This window comes from Haliotis rubra, unplaced genomic scaffold (assembly GCF_003918875.1).
Source record: "Haliotis rubra isolate DU_JTF1 unplaced genomic scaffold, ASM391887v1 Scf840, whole genome shotgun sequence".
NCBI classification, from domain to species: Eukaryota; Metazoa; Mollusca; class Gastropoda; order Lepetellida; family Haliotidae; genus Haliotis; species Haliotis rubra.
The window spans coordinates 43,694-63,061 of NW_025767569.1; the positions used below are offsets into that span (position 1 = coordinate 43,694).

The 19,368-nt window shown below is 39.7% G+C and overlaps 2 protein-coding genes across 2 annotated transcripts; both read right to left on the reverse strand.

The window, feature by feature from the left end:
- Positions 1-3,074: 3,074 nt before the first annotated feature.
- LOC124262502 (putative ankyrin repeat protein RF_0381) lies at positions 3,075-4,970 on the reverse strand. The gene has a single exon (XM_046697012.1). The coding sequence runs from the start codon at positions 4,968-4,970 to the stop codon at positions 3,075-3,077; it is 1,896 nt and encodes a 631-aa protein (XP_046552968.1).
- A 134-nt stretch (positions 4,971-5,104) lies between these two features.
- On the reverse strand, positions 5,105-15,589 carry LOC124262503 (serine/threonine-protein phosphatase 6 regulatory ankyrin repeat subunit A-like). Its single transcript, XM_046697014.1, has 4 exons — positions 15,513-15,589; positions 9,894-9,971; positions 8,757-8,849; positions 5,105-7,764 (listed from the first exon to the last, which is right to left on the reverse strand). The coding sequence occupies exon 4, from the start codon at positions 7,700-7,702 to the stop codon at positions 5,105-5,107; it is 2,598 nt and encodes an 865-aa protein (XP_046552970.1). The 5' UTR covers positions 7,703-7,764; positions 8,757-8,849; positions 9,894-9,971; positions 15,513-15,589.
- Between the last annotated feature and the right edge of the window lie 3,779 nt (positions 15,590-19,368).

Genomic DNA, 19,368 nt, shown 5'->3' on the forward strand with positions numbered 1-19,368 from the left:
ACCACATCCCTTTGATTCATGTCGCACCTTGTGGAAACAACCTTAGTTCAGAAGGATACTTGCCCATGAAAGGTTGGTGAATATCGAGTTTCTTTGCAAATATGGAGTTAAAAGGATAAGTTTGCTTGTTGGGACCATGAAATTACATCGAGATATCCGAAATATCGAGACATCCGTATCGAGTTAAAAGAGCTTGAATAATGATAAATTATGAAGGATTTTGTCGGGACCGAGATATTGAGTTATCAGAGTTCGACACACTGGTGCAAATTTGTGCTTAGTTATGTCAGAAAACGACATCACTAACGTCACGATCAAGACCACGAAGTAATTCTCTCGTCTAAACACCACCACCAAAGAATACAAATGACACAGCATAAAATTGGGTTGCTATGACATTCTGGCGAGTGAGCGCCAGTTGTTTTCAAGTCCATCTTTATTTTGCGGGAAGTTTGTATTTCTGTGGGCATTTTGGAGTTTGCCACTCATGTGCATCAATAAGTTTCAGAATGAACAATGTTGTGTTTATTAAGAGTTAAGGATGACGGAGAATCTGTTGCTTCTGTTGGATTCTCCTTTAGCAAGAAGTTCAGGGTCATCCACAATAAGTATGAGAGTAGATCTGTTTTGAGGATGAAAAGTAAAGGACTAAACGAACTGCCCTCAAATATTCCTCCTCTATTTGAAATAGGTTCTAAAGTCAGTACCTGTTTAAGTAAAGGCAATCTTTCGCGGCAGTCCAACAGAATCCAAACCTGTCTTGTCTATCCAATTCTTGCAGAAGTGGTACATTTTTGCTTCTTTAAATGGCAAGTTTACACGAAAATTAATCTTTTGTCTTGCACTTTTTCTGCATAAGAAGTGTTTGTCAAGCAGTCTCATAGCCAAAACAGCACAGATATCATAAGTAACTAATTTACTTTTTGCATTATATCGATTCATATTTTGCACATTTACCGAGAGTTCTATGTCAACAATAAATACATGATGACTTATGTCTTTGTGTTTACCGAACAAGTGGCTATTACCGAACAAACTTTCATTTCATTATATTTTTCTCAGCTTGCTGGTCGTGAGAGCTTTTCTGAGCATGTAGCTTCAGAGCTTCCAGAGTACCTTCCAGCAAAGCTTTCATTTAACATAGAAAATATAAATCGAAACAAGAAGAAAAGAGAACAAAATAAATCAATTACTCAAGTTTCAGTTACGTAAGTCATATACTTAAAGTCCCCCAAAAGGCCAAATGTTTGTTAGTTTTAAATAGTCGTGTTTGCTTCGTCCTATAAGAATATGATATTTATAGACAACAACAGTTCGGTTATTATCACCTCTGTGCATGTTGAAATAAGTAATTTCATGACAAATTACCCCTTCAACCTAAAAAAGAACATGCATACAAGTCAGTTAAATACGATCGATCAAGTAATACGTTCTGTTGATATGCAATTTGTGCAGAACATTGGCGAAATGAGGAAAATTAAGGGTAATCTTTGATCTTTGCAACCCCCCAGAACGTTTCTGGCTCCGTTCTGTTCCATGTAAGTTACATAACTGGCCGTGCAGTATTAGGACACAAGATCTGCAAAACACCCAGCGATTTACTGTGTTTGGTAAAAGTCAATGTTTCTTTGGGAGTAGTATTGTTCGACCTATGCACAAACAAGGTATAACATCCTCTCTGTCAATGAGAGTACTGAAGAAATTAAGAAATGGACACGGAACACAACAGCTGTCAACACCGGTTTTCACTGTCACCAGACCATAGCGCCGTTGTAAACCTGTACTGTTTAGCTTCAGACAATCAGGTGTAAAGAAACATGCCAATGGGGATCTCACGTACATTATCCGTGTCATCCTCTGTGCATGGTTCTTCAAGACTGCTTTTGCTAGTCTCTGACCCAACTATTTGGTGGGTCTGCAAGGTTCATACTATCCTCCATATATCCGCAAACTAAAGGTTTTTCCAAAGAATATTATTTAATATTTTTTTAGAGACGTAACCTTTCAGTGCAACTATAAAATATATTCATATCCCTGAACCAAATACTAAATACGAAATAACAATAGTTATATCATGCATTGGGAAGGATATCTGTATATTCAACTTGTTTCCAAAACCACTATGCAAGTGGAACAACATGATGCCTAAGTCAGCGATTTTCATCGTAACGATGAACAAAACTGATGCATTTATTTCCTTTCGAACTATATGCCCATGTCAAATTCTGAATTTCTTTGTCTGTAGGCTGTGTCTATGTTTTTCACTACCAAATCAAATTACTTCCTATTGTCCATTCACAGCTGCTAACATCACTGGTGTCCAACTTGTGTCATTTCTGTTATCAATATGAATCATATTACAAGACAGGAGATCACGATAGAGGAGGTACTCAACAATTTGAACGTCACCACCCAAGGAAGCTGCATGGAGACTGTTGTTCCCAGAATCATCCTCCACAGAAAGATCACACCCTTTTTGCACCAATAGATCAAACACCTTCCTTTTAACCACTGAATGTTGCCACCATCACGGGTGTTTCACCATTTACTCCTCTGCTGTGCTTGTCAGCTATTTTACATGATAAAAATACTTTCAAGAATCTGGACTCTGCCTCAATAAGATGCAGCTTGAAGTATGTTGTTCTTGTGTTTAGTAAACACCTTTAGATCACATTCGTTTTTCACCATCAGGCCAAAAGCTTCCTTTTGTCCCTGCACAGCTGCTAACATCACTGGTCCAACTTGTGTCATTTATGCCATCAATATGAATAATGATACGAGACAGGAGATAGTAACGGGAACGGAGGTACTCAACAGTTTGAATGTCACCCTCGAAACCTACATTAAGACTATTGTTGCCAGAATCATCCTTCACAGAAAGATCACACACTTTTTTGCACCAATGCTGCCACCATCACGGGTAAAAATGAAAAGAATTGCAGCATTTATGTCCTTTCGAATTATATGCCCATGTCCAATTTCTAATGTTGATATTCTTCCTCTGTAGGTTGTGTCTGTGTAGTGTCAAGTAGGAAATATCAACATAAGCAGCAGCGACTAGTTTGTTGCCTCCTTCACATGCCATACCCTCTGCTTTCAAGTAGAGAAATGACTTTTTCGCTACCCTCACTTTCCGCCACCATCATTGGCGTTTGCCCATTTTCATCCTTGCTGTTTTGATCATCTAAGCCTTGTGAAAAAATGTAGTCCACAAACTGTACATTGCCACTTACGCAAGCATAATGGTGTATGTTGCTACCTGAGTCATCTTCCACTAACAAATTGCAGCCTTTCCTCACCAGCAGATCGAAGACTTTCCTCCGTCCATTCTGTGCAGCCACCATCACCGGTGTTGCACCATTTTTTCCTCTGCTGTCCTTGTCAGCTACTTTAAGTGAAAGAATACTTTCCACAATCTGTACATTGCCACTTACGCAAGCATAATGGAGTATGTTGCTACCAGAGTCATCTTCCACTAACAAATTGCAGCCTTTCCTCACCAGCAGATCGAAGACTTTCCTCCGTCCATTCTCTGCAGCCACCATCACCGGTGTTGCACCATTTATTCCTCTGCTGTCCTTGTCAGCTACTTTAAGTGAATGAATACTTTCCACAATCTGGACATTGCCACTTACGCAAGCATAATGGAGTATGTTGCTACCTGAGTCATCTTCCACTGACAAATTGCAGCCTTTCCTCACCATTAGATCGAAGACTTTCCTCCGTCCAATCTCTGCAGCCACCATCACCGGTGTTGCACCATTTATTCCTCTGCTGTCCTTGTAAGCTACTTTAAGTGAATGAATACTTTCCACAATCTGTACATTGCCACTTACGCAAGCATAATGGAGTATGTTGCTACCTGAGTCATCTTCCACTGACAAATTGCAGCCTTTCCTCACCAGCAGATCAAAGACTTTCCTCTGTCCATTCTGTGCAGCCACCATCACCGGTGTTGCACCATGTTCTCCTCTGCTGTCCTTGTCAGCTACTTTAAGTGAAAGAATACTTTCCACAATCTGGACATTGTCACTTACGCAAGCATAATGGAGTATGTTGCTACCTGAGTCATCTTCCACTGACAAATCGCAGTCTTTCCTCACCAGCAGATCAAAGACTTTCCTCTGTCCATTCTGTGCAGCCACCATCACCGGTGTTGCACCATGTTCTCCTCTGCTGTCCTTGTCAGCTACTTTACGTGAAAGAATACTTTCCACAATCTGGACATTGTCACTTACGCAAGCATAATGGAGTATGTTGCTACCTGAGTCATCTTCCACTGACAAATCGCAGTCTTTCCTCACCAGCAGATCGAAGACTTTCCTCTGTCCATTCTGTGCAGCCACCATCACCGGTGTTGCACCGTTTTCTCCACAGCTGCCCGTGTCAGCTATTTTACGTGAAAGAATACCCTCAACAATCTGGACACTGCCTCCATAAGACGCAGCATGTAGAATGTTGATATTGTCCTCAGTTGACACCTTCAGATCACATTCGTTTTTCACCAGCAGGTCAAAAACGTCCTGTTGTCCATTCGCAGCTGCTAACATCACTGGTGTCCAGCCTCTGTCATTTATGCTGTCAATATGAATAATATTTCGAGACAGGAGATAGTCACGGGATAGGAGGTACTCAACAATTTGAACGTCACCACCCACAGAAGCTGCATGAAGAATGTTGTTCCCATAATCATCCCTCACAGAAAGATCACACCCTTTTTGCACCAACAGATCAAACACCTTCTTTTGACCATTGACTGCCGCAACCATAACGGGTGTTTCCCCATTTTCCCCTCTGCTCTCTGTGTCAGCTATCTCACGTGAAAGTATGCAGTTAACTAAAGTACCATTATCACTGACAGACGCTGCATGCAGAATAGTATTCTCCATGTTATCTTTTACAGACAGGTCACATCCTTTCCGAGCAAGGAAATCATACACTTTCCTACGGCCATTTTCTGCTGCTGTCATAACAGGCGTGAGCCCGTTCGAGTCTCTGCTGTTAATGTCGGCTATCTCTCGTGATAGGAGATACTGAACAATCTCTACATTGTCACTTCTGCAAGCGGCATGGAGAATATTGCAACCATCTTCGTCTTTTACGTTTAAGCTACACCCCTCACCCACAAGAAGATCAAATACTTTCTTCTGACCTGCACAGCTGCCAACATCACTGACGTTGCTCCATTCTCATCTCTACTCTCAATGTCTGCAAAACCACGTAACAAAATGTCTTTAACTAACACTGCATCATTGCTGAGACATGCAGCATGAAGGATGTTTCCACTATCACAAACCTCCAAGGGGTCACAGTCGTTTGAAAGGAGAAGATCAAAGACTTTCCTATTGCCTTCTCGTGCTGCCACCATCAACGGCGTGTCTCCATCATCACATTTACTGTTGACGTCAACTAACTTCTGTGAAAGGATGTCGTTAACGATCATGACATTGTCACTTACGCAAGCATAATGGAGTATGTTGCTACCTGAGTCACCTTCCACTAACAAATTGCAGCCTTTCCTCACCAGCAGATCAAAGACTTTCCTCTGTCCATTCTGTGCAGCCACCATCACCGGTGTTGCACCATGTTCTCCTCTGCTGTCCTTGTCAGCTACTTTAAGTGAAAGAATACTTTCCACAATCTGGACATTGTCACTTACGCAAGCATAATGGAGTATGTTGCTACCTGAGTCATCTTCCACTGACAAATCGCAGTCTTTCCTCACCAGCAGATCGAAGACTTTCCTCTGTCCATTCTGTGCAGCCACCATCACCGGTGTTGCACCGTTTTCTCCTCTGCTCTCCATGTCAGCTACTTTACGTGAAAGAATACTCTCAACAATCTGAACATTGCCTCCATAAGACGCAGCATGTAGCATGTTGATATTGTCCTTAGTAGACACCTTCAGATCACATTCGTTTTTCACCAGCAGGTCAAAAACGTCCTGTTGTCCATTCACAGCTGCTAACATCACTGGTGTCCAGCCTCTGTCATTTATGCTGTCAATATGAATAATATTTCGAGACAGGAGATAGTCACGGGATAGGAGGTACTCAACAATTTGAACGTCACCGCCCAAGGAAGCTGCATGAAGAATGTTGTTCCCATAATCATCCCTCACAGAAAGATCACACCCTTTTTGCACCAACAGATCAAACACCTTCTTTTGACCATTGACTGCCGCAACCATAACGGGTGTTTCCCCATTTTCCCCTCTGCTCTCTGTGTCAGCTATCTCACGTGAAAGAATGCAGTTAACTAAAGTACCATTATCACTGACAGACGCTGCATGCTGAATAGTATTCTCCATGTTATCTTTTACAGACAGGTCACATCCTTTCCGAGCAAGGAAATCATACACTTTCCTACGGCCATTTTCTGCTGCTGTCATAACAGGCGTGAGCCCGTTCGAGTCTCTGCTGTTAATGTCGGCTATCTTTCGTGATAGGACATATTCAACAATCTCTACATTGTCACTACTGCAAGCGGCATGGAGAATATTGCAACCATCTTCGTCTTTTACGTTTAAGCTACACCCCTCACCCACAAGAAGATCAAATACTTTCTTCTGACCTGCCACAGCTGCCAACATCACTGGCGTTGCTCCATTCTCATCTCTACTCTCAATGTCTGCAAAACCACGTAACAAAATGTCTTTGACTAACACTGCATCATTGCTGAGACATGCAGCATGAAGGATGTTTCCACTATCACAAACCTCCAAGGGGTCACAGTCGTTTGAAAGGAGAAGATCAAAGACTTTCCTATTGCCTTCTCGTGCTGCCACCATCAACGGCGTGTCTCCATCATCACATTTACTGTTGATGTCAACTAACTTCTGTGAAAGGATGTCGTTAACGATCATGACATTGTTACTGTAACAAGCTGCATGCAGGATATTTTCACCCTCATCATCAACCACAGAAAGGTCACACCCCTGACGTACCAGTGCATTGAACACCTTGGTCTGCCCTTCCATTGCCGCGCACATTACTGGCGTTAACCCATCCTCACCTCGGCTCTCAATGTCGACTATCTTATTTGACAGAAGGTATGTGACTATATCCACACTGTCACTACAACATGCAACATGGAGAACAGTGCCACCTAGATCATCCACAACTGACAGGTTGCATCGTTTCTCAACAAGAAGATCAAACACTTGCTTCTGTCCGTTCCTTGCTGCCACCATCACTGGGGTCTCCCCATCTTCACCTCTACTCTCTGTGCCAGCTACCTTATGATTCAGGAGATAGTTTACGATATACACGGACCCACCAGAACACGCAGCATGAAGCATGTTGTTCCCGTTATAATCTATTGCTGACAAACTACAGTGTTCATCTACTAGTAAGTCAAATGCTTTCTTATTTCCACTGCATGCTGCTTTCATCAGCGGAGTTCTACCTGATAGGTCCTTTCTCTCAAGACTTATTTCCCCATTTGAAACCAACCCTTTGACAATATCAGCATTGCTGCCAGAACATGCCACATGAAGTATATCTTCACCATTATCTAACATCAATGAAAGATCGCACTTTTCTTTCAGCAAAGTATTGAAAACTTTTTTGTGTCCTTTAGATACTGCAATCATCGCGGGTGTAAATCCTCCCGGGCTTACGTTATTGATATCCACTTCTCCTTTGGATATGAGTTGTTTCACTCGACTATTATTTCCCTCAAAGCAAGCTTTGTTGAACATTTGATTTGGGTGTTTTTGAATGATGGTATCTCGCCGAGATGATGTCCCATGGTGTTCAATATCTGCAATGATACGAAATATGTCACAACATCAGTGATGGGATCAGCTCGGTAAGAAGTGCGCTGCAGGGATGCCATGCTGAATGACAGACCAGATTTAATATACATTGATGGCGTTCTGAATAGGTTCGTGAGAACTCATGATGGTAAAATCAGACCAGACTTAATCTACATGGATGATAACACATGACCTGATCGTGCCAGGGCCACTGGAGCTTACATAGTGCAGGAGGCCCTGTCTTCATGGGATGGGCAACTAGGTCAGCAGAAATCAACCGTGTCGTACACATCTGGATCTACCTACACATCACCCTCGATCATGACGTACTGGAACTCGGTCATGCTCTTACTGAAGAGTGGAACAGCCTTCCCCTCAGCAAATATCATGACACTTACTGGGAGCAACGGAGAAGTTGCCATGGTGTGATCACATACACACTACTGAGAGATGTGTTTTTGGACGACTAATTTGTTTTAGTGTATTTCAACGTTTCAGTTGTGATCAGATATTCTCATTTTGATGCATGTTCAGACTGATTCTTGATGAAATGCTTCTGCTGGCTTAGTGGGGACAAACGGCAACATGTTTTTCTTTTTCACTCTTCTCTACACAATATTGTATTCAGATAGTTCAACTGGCTTGATACATTGAATGGTGATCCTCACAAAATTGGATGCAGTATATGTAGAAAATAAATTGCGTAAAGGTACTATCACGTGGACCCAACTAATTCAGAAACTGTGGGGCGGTGGGGTAGCCTAGTGGTTAAAGTGTTGGCTCGTCACGCCGAAGACCCGGGTTCGATTCCCCACATGGGTACAACGTGTGAAGCCCATTTCTGGTGTTCCTCGCCGTGATGTTGCTGGAATATTGTTAAAAGCGGCGTAAAACCAAACTCAGTCAGTCAGTCAGTCAGAAACTGTGCGGCTTGTAGGTTGATAAGCTTGATTCTGAATGGAGTGATAAATAATAGAAAGATATAAAAGTAACCCACTTGGAGCTCTTCTTCTGTCTCTGGCAGATAGAGACTCAGACAGTCCCTCGGGTGTTGCGTGAAATATGTTGTCTGTGTAATAATTTTTAATGTCTGAAAATTGAAACATAGATTATATAATCTTCCACAGACGCTGGTAGCAATGCTGTTAAGATATGTGCATGACAAATAACCACTGGTCGACAGAAATAACTTTACGGACGGATTCTAGTATCTATATGTAAGTATTTTCTTTCGATCATGATCGGGGCACTCAAATGATGAGATCTATTTTTTTTAAAGAATAGTTCCTGTTGCTGCACTGTTCATAGTGCAAGGGACAGAGAGAGTATTAAGCATTTTAAGAAAAAGAAAACCTTTTTAAAATGGAATTTAGAACCTGGTATGATGACGAGGGACATTTGACTTGCTTGATAACGGTGTTAGGAACTACACCGAAACATCACATCTATTGCACTAAATAAGTTGTCTATGCATAAAAAGTATTCCTCTTAACAAAAAACAGAAGCTACAAAATTGGTGGTACTTTCTTGTAATACCTATCCTCAGAACATGCCAGTAACGGTATTTGTGAAAACATGGTTACTTTTATGACTGAGTTATTTACTCAATCCTACCACTTCAAAGAGTTTGCAAATGGTTTTATCATGAGATAACCAAACGGTATCATAGCTTTATATCCCAATACTTCCTATTGATAATTTAAGTAATACAGTTCGATCATCCCCTATGTGTAGTTAGTAACGTACATGAATCCAGGGGCTGGGTCATGGTATCACCCTAATGTTTTGTAACGCCAAATACGGTAATTTGTCAACCTTATCAGGGCGGTCTACAAGTAATCGAGTTTGGACCATATAGTCCAGGAATTGACATCACAAGCATGGCTACTGAAGACAACTTCTGACCCGGATTTTTATCGATATCTGAATTAACCTTATACACCTACGAGTTTCCTAAGGGTGAAAATGTCGAAGGAAGGGCCAGGCAAACATAGAAAACACTAAAACAATGATGTTTTCCAAGGATGGGAGGTAATTTGATGACGTAATTTCAAAGGAGGATAATGTAAAGTCGGCGCCACTGATCTCTTAAAACATCTTTCATCTATTGATTAGTTGTAAACATATCAGTTACCATTATTATATGTTATCCCAGAAACATGTTGGCTTCCGGCACTTGCATGATCTCTTGCACCTTGAACTATCCAATTTTCTGGAAAAAGAAACATACTTGTAAGATGCTATTGTAATTGAGCGTGCTTTATCATTATATCAGTAAGATACTACTGTCAACTCCACATAAATGTCCGGATATCTGATGTAGTGGACACCAATCAAATTGGCGTGAACAACAAATAAAGTCTTCTCTGGTGTGGACATCCGCCATTATAGGAAATATGGACTCATCTTCCAAAGCAGCAGTTCTTCAACAACCGAAGTTTATGGAGATTATTTTGGTTACATCTTTGACAGTTTTTCTCGATGACGTTGCGTCTGGTCGTATCTCGTAATGACGTAAGCGGTTCCTGGCTGTGTTGGGTGGACACATCGGAGTGGTCTGGAATAGTCTGGGCAGTGGTCACTGAAGTCTGGAGCAAGTGACGGAGATGTGTCTTCCGTATCTATTTGTCCTGTCTTGGACTGGCGACAACTGGGCGTCCTGCTCGTGGGCGATCAGCAACTTCATTACTGTTCTGATAACGTCTCATCTGCGATGAAATGGTGTTTGGAAATGTGCAGTCCCCTAACGCTGAGCCATCCCCAACCCTGGAGAGACCATCTCAGTAGCCTCATGCAAATTCAAACAATTAAGCTTCCCAAATCTGCAGCAGTTTTTGATACTCATGTGCTCGACTCAGTGTATCGAGATGCACATGCACGAACGTGTTGCACATCCCCATGCCGAATCCACTGACGTCGTGAAGCGCTGCGCATGTATATGTGGTTGACTGATCATGCATATCAATAGTATATTGGAGCTCAGCAGACACAACTTTAGGGGGATCAGGGGGATCAAGGTGCATCACATAATGTCATCCAAGTCACGTGATCATAATAAGGCAAGGAAACTCTTGAATATGCAAATGAATGCATGACATCATAGGTCAGTAAAGGTTAACATAGCTATGACGACATCACAATCACCTGTTGGCAACGTAATCAGACTCGCATACCTTATGAAAACTCGCCAATATGCATGAAAACTTCACCACTATTCATTTATGACAGATAACACATACGCAACAAATAAAGGTTCAACAAGGTGAAAAGCCACGACCTCTCTGATTTAACCACCTTCAAAATAACAAAGTTTGTACAATACATCAACTCTTACCTATAATGTAAATGTGTCGCTTCACTGGTTAAGGAATCGTCTGTGAGTGAGTGAATGGGTTAATATTTAAGGTCACATCGGCACTATCTCAGCCATAAAACAATTTATACAATAAAAATGTTTTAAAAAATAAAAACATTTTGGAGAGTAAAACCTGTCGACGATGGACAGTAAAAATACTAGAGTATCACAGATATGAATATAAAACTAGCAAGTAATCTAAAACATTTTATTTGAAGAAGACAGTACAATATAAAACACGGGCTATAGATCGCCAACAACTGAAGGTAGATCACCATACTAGGAACCATGGGGACTTACATTACTTTTGCTAACTGCATGGACCCTAGTTGGATTTACACCACCCCTTCAGCCGCTGGTAGGAAGATTTAGCCAAAATTAAAATAACATAAATGCTATGATTAAAAAGTATGGTTGCGCGAAATTAACTTTGAAAGTGTTTGGGACTTATGTACCCTCTCAGAAGGACAATGATTTTATGATACTGTAACCCCCTTTGAGGATACAGCCACTAACAATTGCAGCTGCTAATTCATACTGCCATGATTAAAATACCATTTATCTATTTACAAAACATATTATTCAAAATGTATGCAATAATTATATTGCCACTGAAAATTCAATTATTAAATGATAATTTACATTATAAAAAAGATCCGTAATTGTTTTGACATTAAAATATTTATCCCTTTTGATGGAAAAATCAATGCGGTCAAGCAGGACATGCTTGAGAAACGCTTGTGTCACTAATAGAACTTAAAGTTAATATTGTGTCGCTCAGTGTTGAAACTGGAATAACTCTGTTGTTTTGGGTGTTGTTTAAAGAAGACGTTTCTCGCGGAGATAAGATTGTGCATTCACCACCACCAAAACCGTGTTGACACAACCCCGTCTGCTCGTGTGGTATTTAATTAAGTACTTTCAACACTATACCTCTACTTCACTTTGGAGTAGATAGCTGGGAGACATTAGGTCTGGGCTGTCAGTATTTGAAAAACTACTGAATTCAGCACGTTATATTCAATTCAGGTGACATGACACCATTGACAATGCAAGTGAATCAGAAGCGTTAGGTTGCTAGCTGAAATATGGGAAAGTACCAAGCACGTTCTTGTGATGAGAGAGCTTATCTGGGACTTTAAGATACCTGAATTTCAACAAAAGCTTCGATTCGATTGTCACATACATGATCTACTTGATTTTCACACATTGCTAGTATTATACGCTTTCTTTCCACTCTAATTTTTGTAAATTTGTACTAGGTGTAGGTAAGCATGTGTCCAGTAACGCAGTATTAGCAGAATGCGGTAGATATTGTATTAGTATTGACTATCAAATTAAATGTATCCGTTACTGGTGTAAACTATTATATATGGCTACCGATAGGTACCCCAAGCAATCTTATATTCTTTTGAAAAAGCTTGATGAGTGTAGCAGAATTACTTGGGCATCTTATATAAGATGATTGTTAAACACGTATGGATTTGGTTTTGTGTGGGTAACGCAAGAAGTTGGTAGTGTAAATGATTTTGTATTTATGTTTAAACAAAGACTTGTAGATTCGGCAAAGCAAAATATGTTTAGCAAAATAAATGAATCAGCACATTTATATTATTATTGGATGTTGAATACTATATTTCTAATGTACATCTAAAGGAATATCGCCGTTATTTATGCTTATTACGTATTCAACAATTGCCTCTCCTATGTAACGTAAAATGTCAAGATGACAGTGGGTTAAGCAAAATATGTAAAATGTGTAACCGCTATAATTTTGAAGATGAATTACATTTTGTACTTGTCTGTGATGCATATGCAAATTTAAGAAGCAAATACCTACCAGAATTTAATTGTCCATCTGTTTTAAGCAAATATCATAAGTTGTTAACAAGCAAAGATAAGAAATTACTTATAAAAATTTCATTATTTATTAAACATGCACTATCTAAAAGGAATTCTATCCAATGTTAGAAGAGACATGTATATATATATACCTGTGTATATGTTGAAACCATATTGTCTATATATCATATACCACTTTGCATTTATTGTACACGGGCCAATGGCCTATATACCGAAATAAATTCTTCTTCTTCTAAGCTTTCTTTCAGATATTGAAGAGAAATAGGGGAGAAGGTCTTCTGCGCTGTAAATAATTCACTATTACTCAAACACTGCATCATACCCTGCAGCTTTAGTCACGTGATGATTCACTCATGACGTGGTATACGTGTTGAAGCATGTCACAAGCCATAGGGTTCTCAAGTCTGATCAGGTTGTCTATAGGTGAAAGCGATGTCGTCATACCTACGATTCATTCATCTTGCTGACCTATGACGTCATGCATTGATTTGTCTATTCATGAGTTTCCTTGCCTTATTATGATCACGTGACTTGGATGAGCCAATCAACATCTGATCCGCCTTGATCTGCCTGATCCCCCAAAAGTTGAGTCTGCTCCAACCCAATATGCTACTCATATCTAATTGAACTGATGGTGCGCTGAAGGTGATGCCCAGTAAAATACATTTTGGCTATGCAGGATATTATACCCTGTCACAGCCTGAGATGTCGTACTTCTCTTGGATCACACAACACTTAAAACTCAATCCTAGAACACATAACTCATTCAAACAACAGACACCCCTCGACTCCAAAATATATATTTAAGGTCACATGCAACCCAAAAATCAAACATATTTAAAACAAAATTATCACTTATTCATGACATATAATATACATTGCTGATTATGAAAAAAACATCATATAAACAAAATTATAAGCGTACAATCGCAAATCAAAAGTGCAATATTCTGTACTTGGGTTTACTTCCCTAGAAACGAAGCAGCCGGGATACCAAACCCAGTCAGAGGGGGTGGGTGTGCACTCAAGTGTAACGGCTGGTTCATTTGCAAGTGTCCTCACGGCTCATTGTGTGTGTATATCGAGATGTTGGGTTTTGTAAATACATGCTCATGTTTTGTGTATTACATTTTGCAACCAACAGACATCATAACATGTCATGTGTACAAGTATCACACCTGCCTATCTGGGTAATTACATTATGTGACAGAGACCGAACTCGGGCCATAAATCAATGCGTTTTGTTTATGGAGTATAGCCTGATAGATGTTAAGTTCAAATTGCATGTGGTCAGTGATCGAAGTTGTGTATTGAATATTGTAATTAGCAGACAGGCAGGCAGACACACAGGTGTCAATAAAACAGACATTGAGTTTTGTCTGTGACATTTCTATATCACAGTTAGAAATTCTGTCAACGCTAAATAATGACATTGCTTTCAAGTATCGAACTGAGAAAGTGACTCGGTAAGAAGAACGTGGTGAAATAGACAAATGAAATTATACAGTACAGTTGAGTGAACGCAACCAGTGTCAAGTAAAAGCATACGCTTAAACAACATGTAAATTAATTTGCTCACGATAATCCGTTCAAATAAACATTAAAACAACACAGTCACTTTCATCATGTTAGCAGAATTCCCTCTGTGAAAGGTGGTTAATGTTGAAAATATTGACAAATGTTCCACACATGGAAACATGCGAAAAGATGAAGGACGACATTATTATTTGTGAATTCGTTACTGGAAAGATTGGCATAACAAAGGTGAAACGCGAATTCATTATATTGGATTTATGTGCTATTCTTATATTGGATTAATGTGTCAACTCTGTGGATACGATACAACGAATTGTAAGTACACGTTTTATTAGAGTTTAACATGGTATTGTTTTGCAACTGATCTTTTAGATTCTTAAAAGAATTACATAAAATGTCCTCTACCACGGGATCTCCGTGATCAGCAGCACTTGCATGTTCACTTGCCTCTCATCGACACTAATATTCGCAAATATATTTTCAAAAATCGATATTACATGTAAAGACATATGAATAATATGTTTTTGTCATTTATGTTAATGGAACTTTAATTTATATGTGAATGTAGAAATATTTACTTCTCGGGGCCGGTTTTGGGTCAAATATCAGGGACCGGTTCGGCTTGTTGCCGGTTTGGGGGTAATTCTTCACTGCGTATGTGCTATGAGCGCAGCCCAGCTGTTGAAACCAGTTTTCCCCCAAGCGCTGGGGGAAAATTAGTGAATCGTTTTGAACGGCTTTTTTCTTCGCGTAATTTTTCAACTTTATAAGTTGAATTTGCATTTCTGATGATTTGTTTCGGTAAGTCCATACCGAAAGGTACCAGAAACTGCAAAGTTGTGTTTTACGTTGCATGTGACGTTTTACGAAAATCATAAACTATAAAAAGCCATCAGCACACCCCTAGACCTATCCATTTTCCAAATGTGGTACATCTGTACCCTAGCTATACCCGGTTCGTATGCTGTAAAGCAGTTTATGTAGAAAGTGGTTATTTACCTATATTCGGACCTTGTTTTGCTCTGGGTCTGCTTCTGTGTTTCTTTGGGACAGACTTAGGTCGGAGAGCTTTCTTGTTTCGTTTCAGGGAATCCATGACACAGATCTAAAAACAGCTGAATGAAAAGCGGCATAGTGCTGAACTACATGTGCTATTGGTACATCATTTGGACAATTGAATGTGAACCAATATAGCCAGTGATTGTTATTCAGTCATTCCCCAGTTGTTAAATATTTTACTCCTGTAGAACTAAGCAACATATCTATATACCTTTCTCTAAACGTTTCTAACTTGTGCTTGAATATCACTCTAAACGGCTTGACTATCAGCACAATTAGAACGTTAATATGGCAATAATTATAGAAACGAATTCGAAGTGGTGATAACATTCACTTAGCTACAACAATCACTTTTCAGAATTAGGCTGGGTTTGGATATCTGAGGTAAACATTTGTGTTATTTGTGATCGCCACACAACCACTTGTCTTGACGTAATGTGAGATAACACACGCATGCCCCTACCCCGTACACAAAAGCCTTCCGCAATGTTCTTTTCTCTTCCAGAATGTATCCTGTCCTAGAAGATTCAAGATTATATGGCAGCCTCTATACCACTGTCCTCTATTGAATCGTTATTAAAGAAATGGATGTTTCAACTGCTCTACAAAACAATCACACAGGCAAATGTAAACTTACTTACATCTCGTCTCCTTGGTGTATACTGCGCAGTTGAAAAGAGCTGGAGTTGGTGACTGCATATGTGCACTAAACAGCTTATCTATGATCACATGGTGTTAAACATGCCCCTGCCTGCAGCCAATGTTTACTCTAGATAAGACTGACAACGGGCCAGACACGTGAAAATCCGGGTTAAAATTAATCTTCAGTAACCCATGCTTGTCGTAAGAGGCGACTAACGGGATCGGGTGGTCAGGCTTGCTGACTTGCTTGACACATGTCATCGTATCCCAGTCGCGCAGATCGATGCTCACGCTGTTGATCATTGGGTTGTCAGGTCCAGATTGGATTATTTACAGACCGTTGCCTTATATCTCAAATATTGCTGAGTGCAAAACAATAAACTAACCAATCAACGACAATGGCCAATACTGGCGTCATTACAGCGTTAACGCTTGGTGACAATGGGATTGTACCAAAATAGCATATATGTTCATGTGTCGCTAGTTACTTTATTAAGCCGATAGTTGGTATAAACATAAAAACACACATACAAAAGAAGAGGAATTGAGAGTTAAAACAGTGTAATTAAAATTACTGAAATTGAATTTCACTTTGTGTGATTGATATTAGCATGACCCCTCGAGGAGTGGGGAACAAATAGTGTATATACGTCATTGCATTCATACTCTTTGGTCCTGTTTATGTTTGAAGTGGAGTGACAAAAACTGTCAATATTTTTCAATCCACTGATCCGTCTAACGTTAATGATATTGATACTACAATGTCTAGTATCTAATCAACAGTTGCAATATTGATCGCACTAAACTTTGATAAATGTATGTAGAATGACGGCTGTATCACCAGGTAACACCACATCATTACGATACACATTAGCATATAGTCGCGTGTCGCTAAATTTAACTTATACATGGAACACACGGAGAAAAAACCAGTAAGCTGGTTTATATTGGCCATGTGTTTGTGTAGCTAATGTTTATTTAGCTTTAAACAAAACGTTTGGATTCAATTGAAATATTAATGCAGAATGTGATTTCAACCCCAAATCCAAGATGGCCACCAGAACAGAAAATATTGCATGAATCCAAAACAAAACCTGAATGTTATATACCAGGTTTATTTGGTAAGGAGTATACTATATTACAAGTCGTTAAATCAAGTTTTTATTTTGCGTTTAGTCTTAAATTTAAAGCAAAAGCTAATTTTTTTGCTTTGAAAATCCAAGATGAGTGACAGTCACAATGATTACCAACACCTTACTTTAGCCAGTTCATAACGAGTACAATGTGACCGGGAATATGCCTCTTGTCCTATTCATGTTCTGTAGAAGAGGTCTTCTACTAAACTGTGATCCAGGAATAACCTTTCAAAAGAAATATATCGAATATAAAATTATTCACATCTATCAAATGGCCAAAAAGCATACTTCTATATACTTATAAGAAAAAACATTAGCAACAACCAACTGGCGATAAATGGAAATGCGATCTGGTTGGTGTGAGATTGGTGGAAGATTTTGCGCCTGACTTTGTTTCTTTCTTCGTGAACAACTACGAGCGGGCTTTTCCACACAACCAAAGTATTCTTGGGAAACATAATACCTAACAAAATTATTACAATATGTACTTTGCTTAGAAAGTGTAGATATCTAACTACGTGTATTAGATGTGTTACATTTGAGCACTTTCTAAATTGCATTGTTATTCATAGGTTTTGATACTGATGGGAAATGTATCTTTGTACAATACAGATGGTATTGCTGGCTATGCTAGCCCTAAGCTACGCGATTCTGAATATTCAGCCAGCTTAGAAATTAGGCTGGGGCATTTGCCACCTGGGAGTAAAGCTAACGTGTCAGCATTAATTCAAGAGTTGGTTCTCTTGTTTCCGGAAGCAATGCGACTGGAGTTCACCTAGTTTTCATGTGTTGAAGCCTGATTTACATGAAACTTGTGAATCCTGTTTAAAAAAAAATCAAGAATCGATTACTGTATCCACTAAATCAGTCAAGCTTTTATCTTTCCTTCATACATGTTTGTACGTATTAAAATATGAATGAATTTTAATTAGAATGGTGTCATTATTTTGCCTATGGTAAGTTGTGAAGTGGGACTTCAGGTTAATGTCACATTTGGCAGAGGTATGGTTATAGTGTGGCATACAACTTTGATTGACTGACTCCCACTCTATGTCGTACATATAAAGAACGTCATGCTAGTGCATTTGGATGTTTTGTATTGAACGAGAATATGTCATGGTAGCAGAGAAACGAGTTCGAAGACATAACATCTTCGATGTCAACACAAAACTCCCAAATGCACTAGTATGACGTTCTATTTATTATATACCCTCTTATCTTGCATTAATATGTTATTTAATAAAACAAATCATAGCGTAGCGATAATATTTTCACGCCTCTCGATACTTCCGCATTCAGGTTAGTTTGACATTACGTATCACTGCGCGCGTGGGCGGATCACGCAACTGACCTTGATCATACATTCATGAATCAAGTCCCACTTCACAACTGACCATTGGTAAATAATGACACCATTATAATTATAATTAAATTCATATTTTGACACATGCATGAATGAACGAACGACCTATTCGACTTAAAATCGATCTGTCAAGCAATACACATTTCATAAATTTAGTGGGTACTGCTAATCCCGGAAAGTGCCGAGCTTTGGAGAAAGTAGAACCGGCAGGGGTTCAATAAGGAATTTGATGACGTCATCCGCATTGCACCCCTGTATTACTATCCTAAGTTTACATGGGTATATAATAAAACGGAGGATTACGTGTCGGTATTATCAACACAAGATACTGGCACCCTTTGTTCCAATTCGTGTTGGTCTTGCAGCAATATCCGCGCTCACCGTGCACAACAGTAAACATCCATAGGTTGCCGTGGCTATCAATGAGCCCAGACCTTTATCCCCATTAATTAGATCAGGGAGACTATATAAGGTTGTAGAGTATCCCTGATTAGATGGAGAGACGTGTGTGTGTGACAGTCACAGGCCACAGACCACGTTCGGGGAACTTGGTCAGGTACTGCAAGAGGAGTGGAACCATGCAACTTCTCAGATCACTTTTCGGATGCTCATACGCAGAGTGCCTCATCGAGTGACTGATATTTGATTTATTGTT

Bases quoted from the DNA above. Each gene is read 5' to 3' on its own strand.
- LOC124262502 (XM_046697012.1), bottom strand. From the start codon at position 4,970: ATGACAGCAGCAGAAAATGGCCGTAGGAAAGTGTATGATTTCCTTGCT.
- LOC124262503 (XM_046697014.1), bottom strand. From the start codon at position 7,702: ATGTTCAACAAAGCTTGCTTTGAGGGAAATAATAGTCGAGTGAAACAA.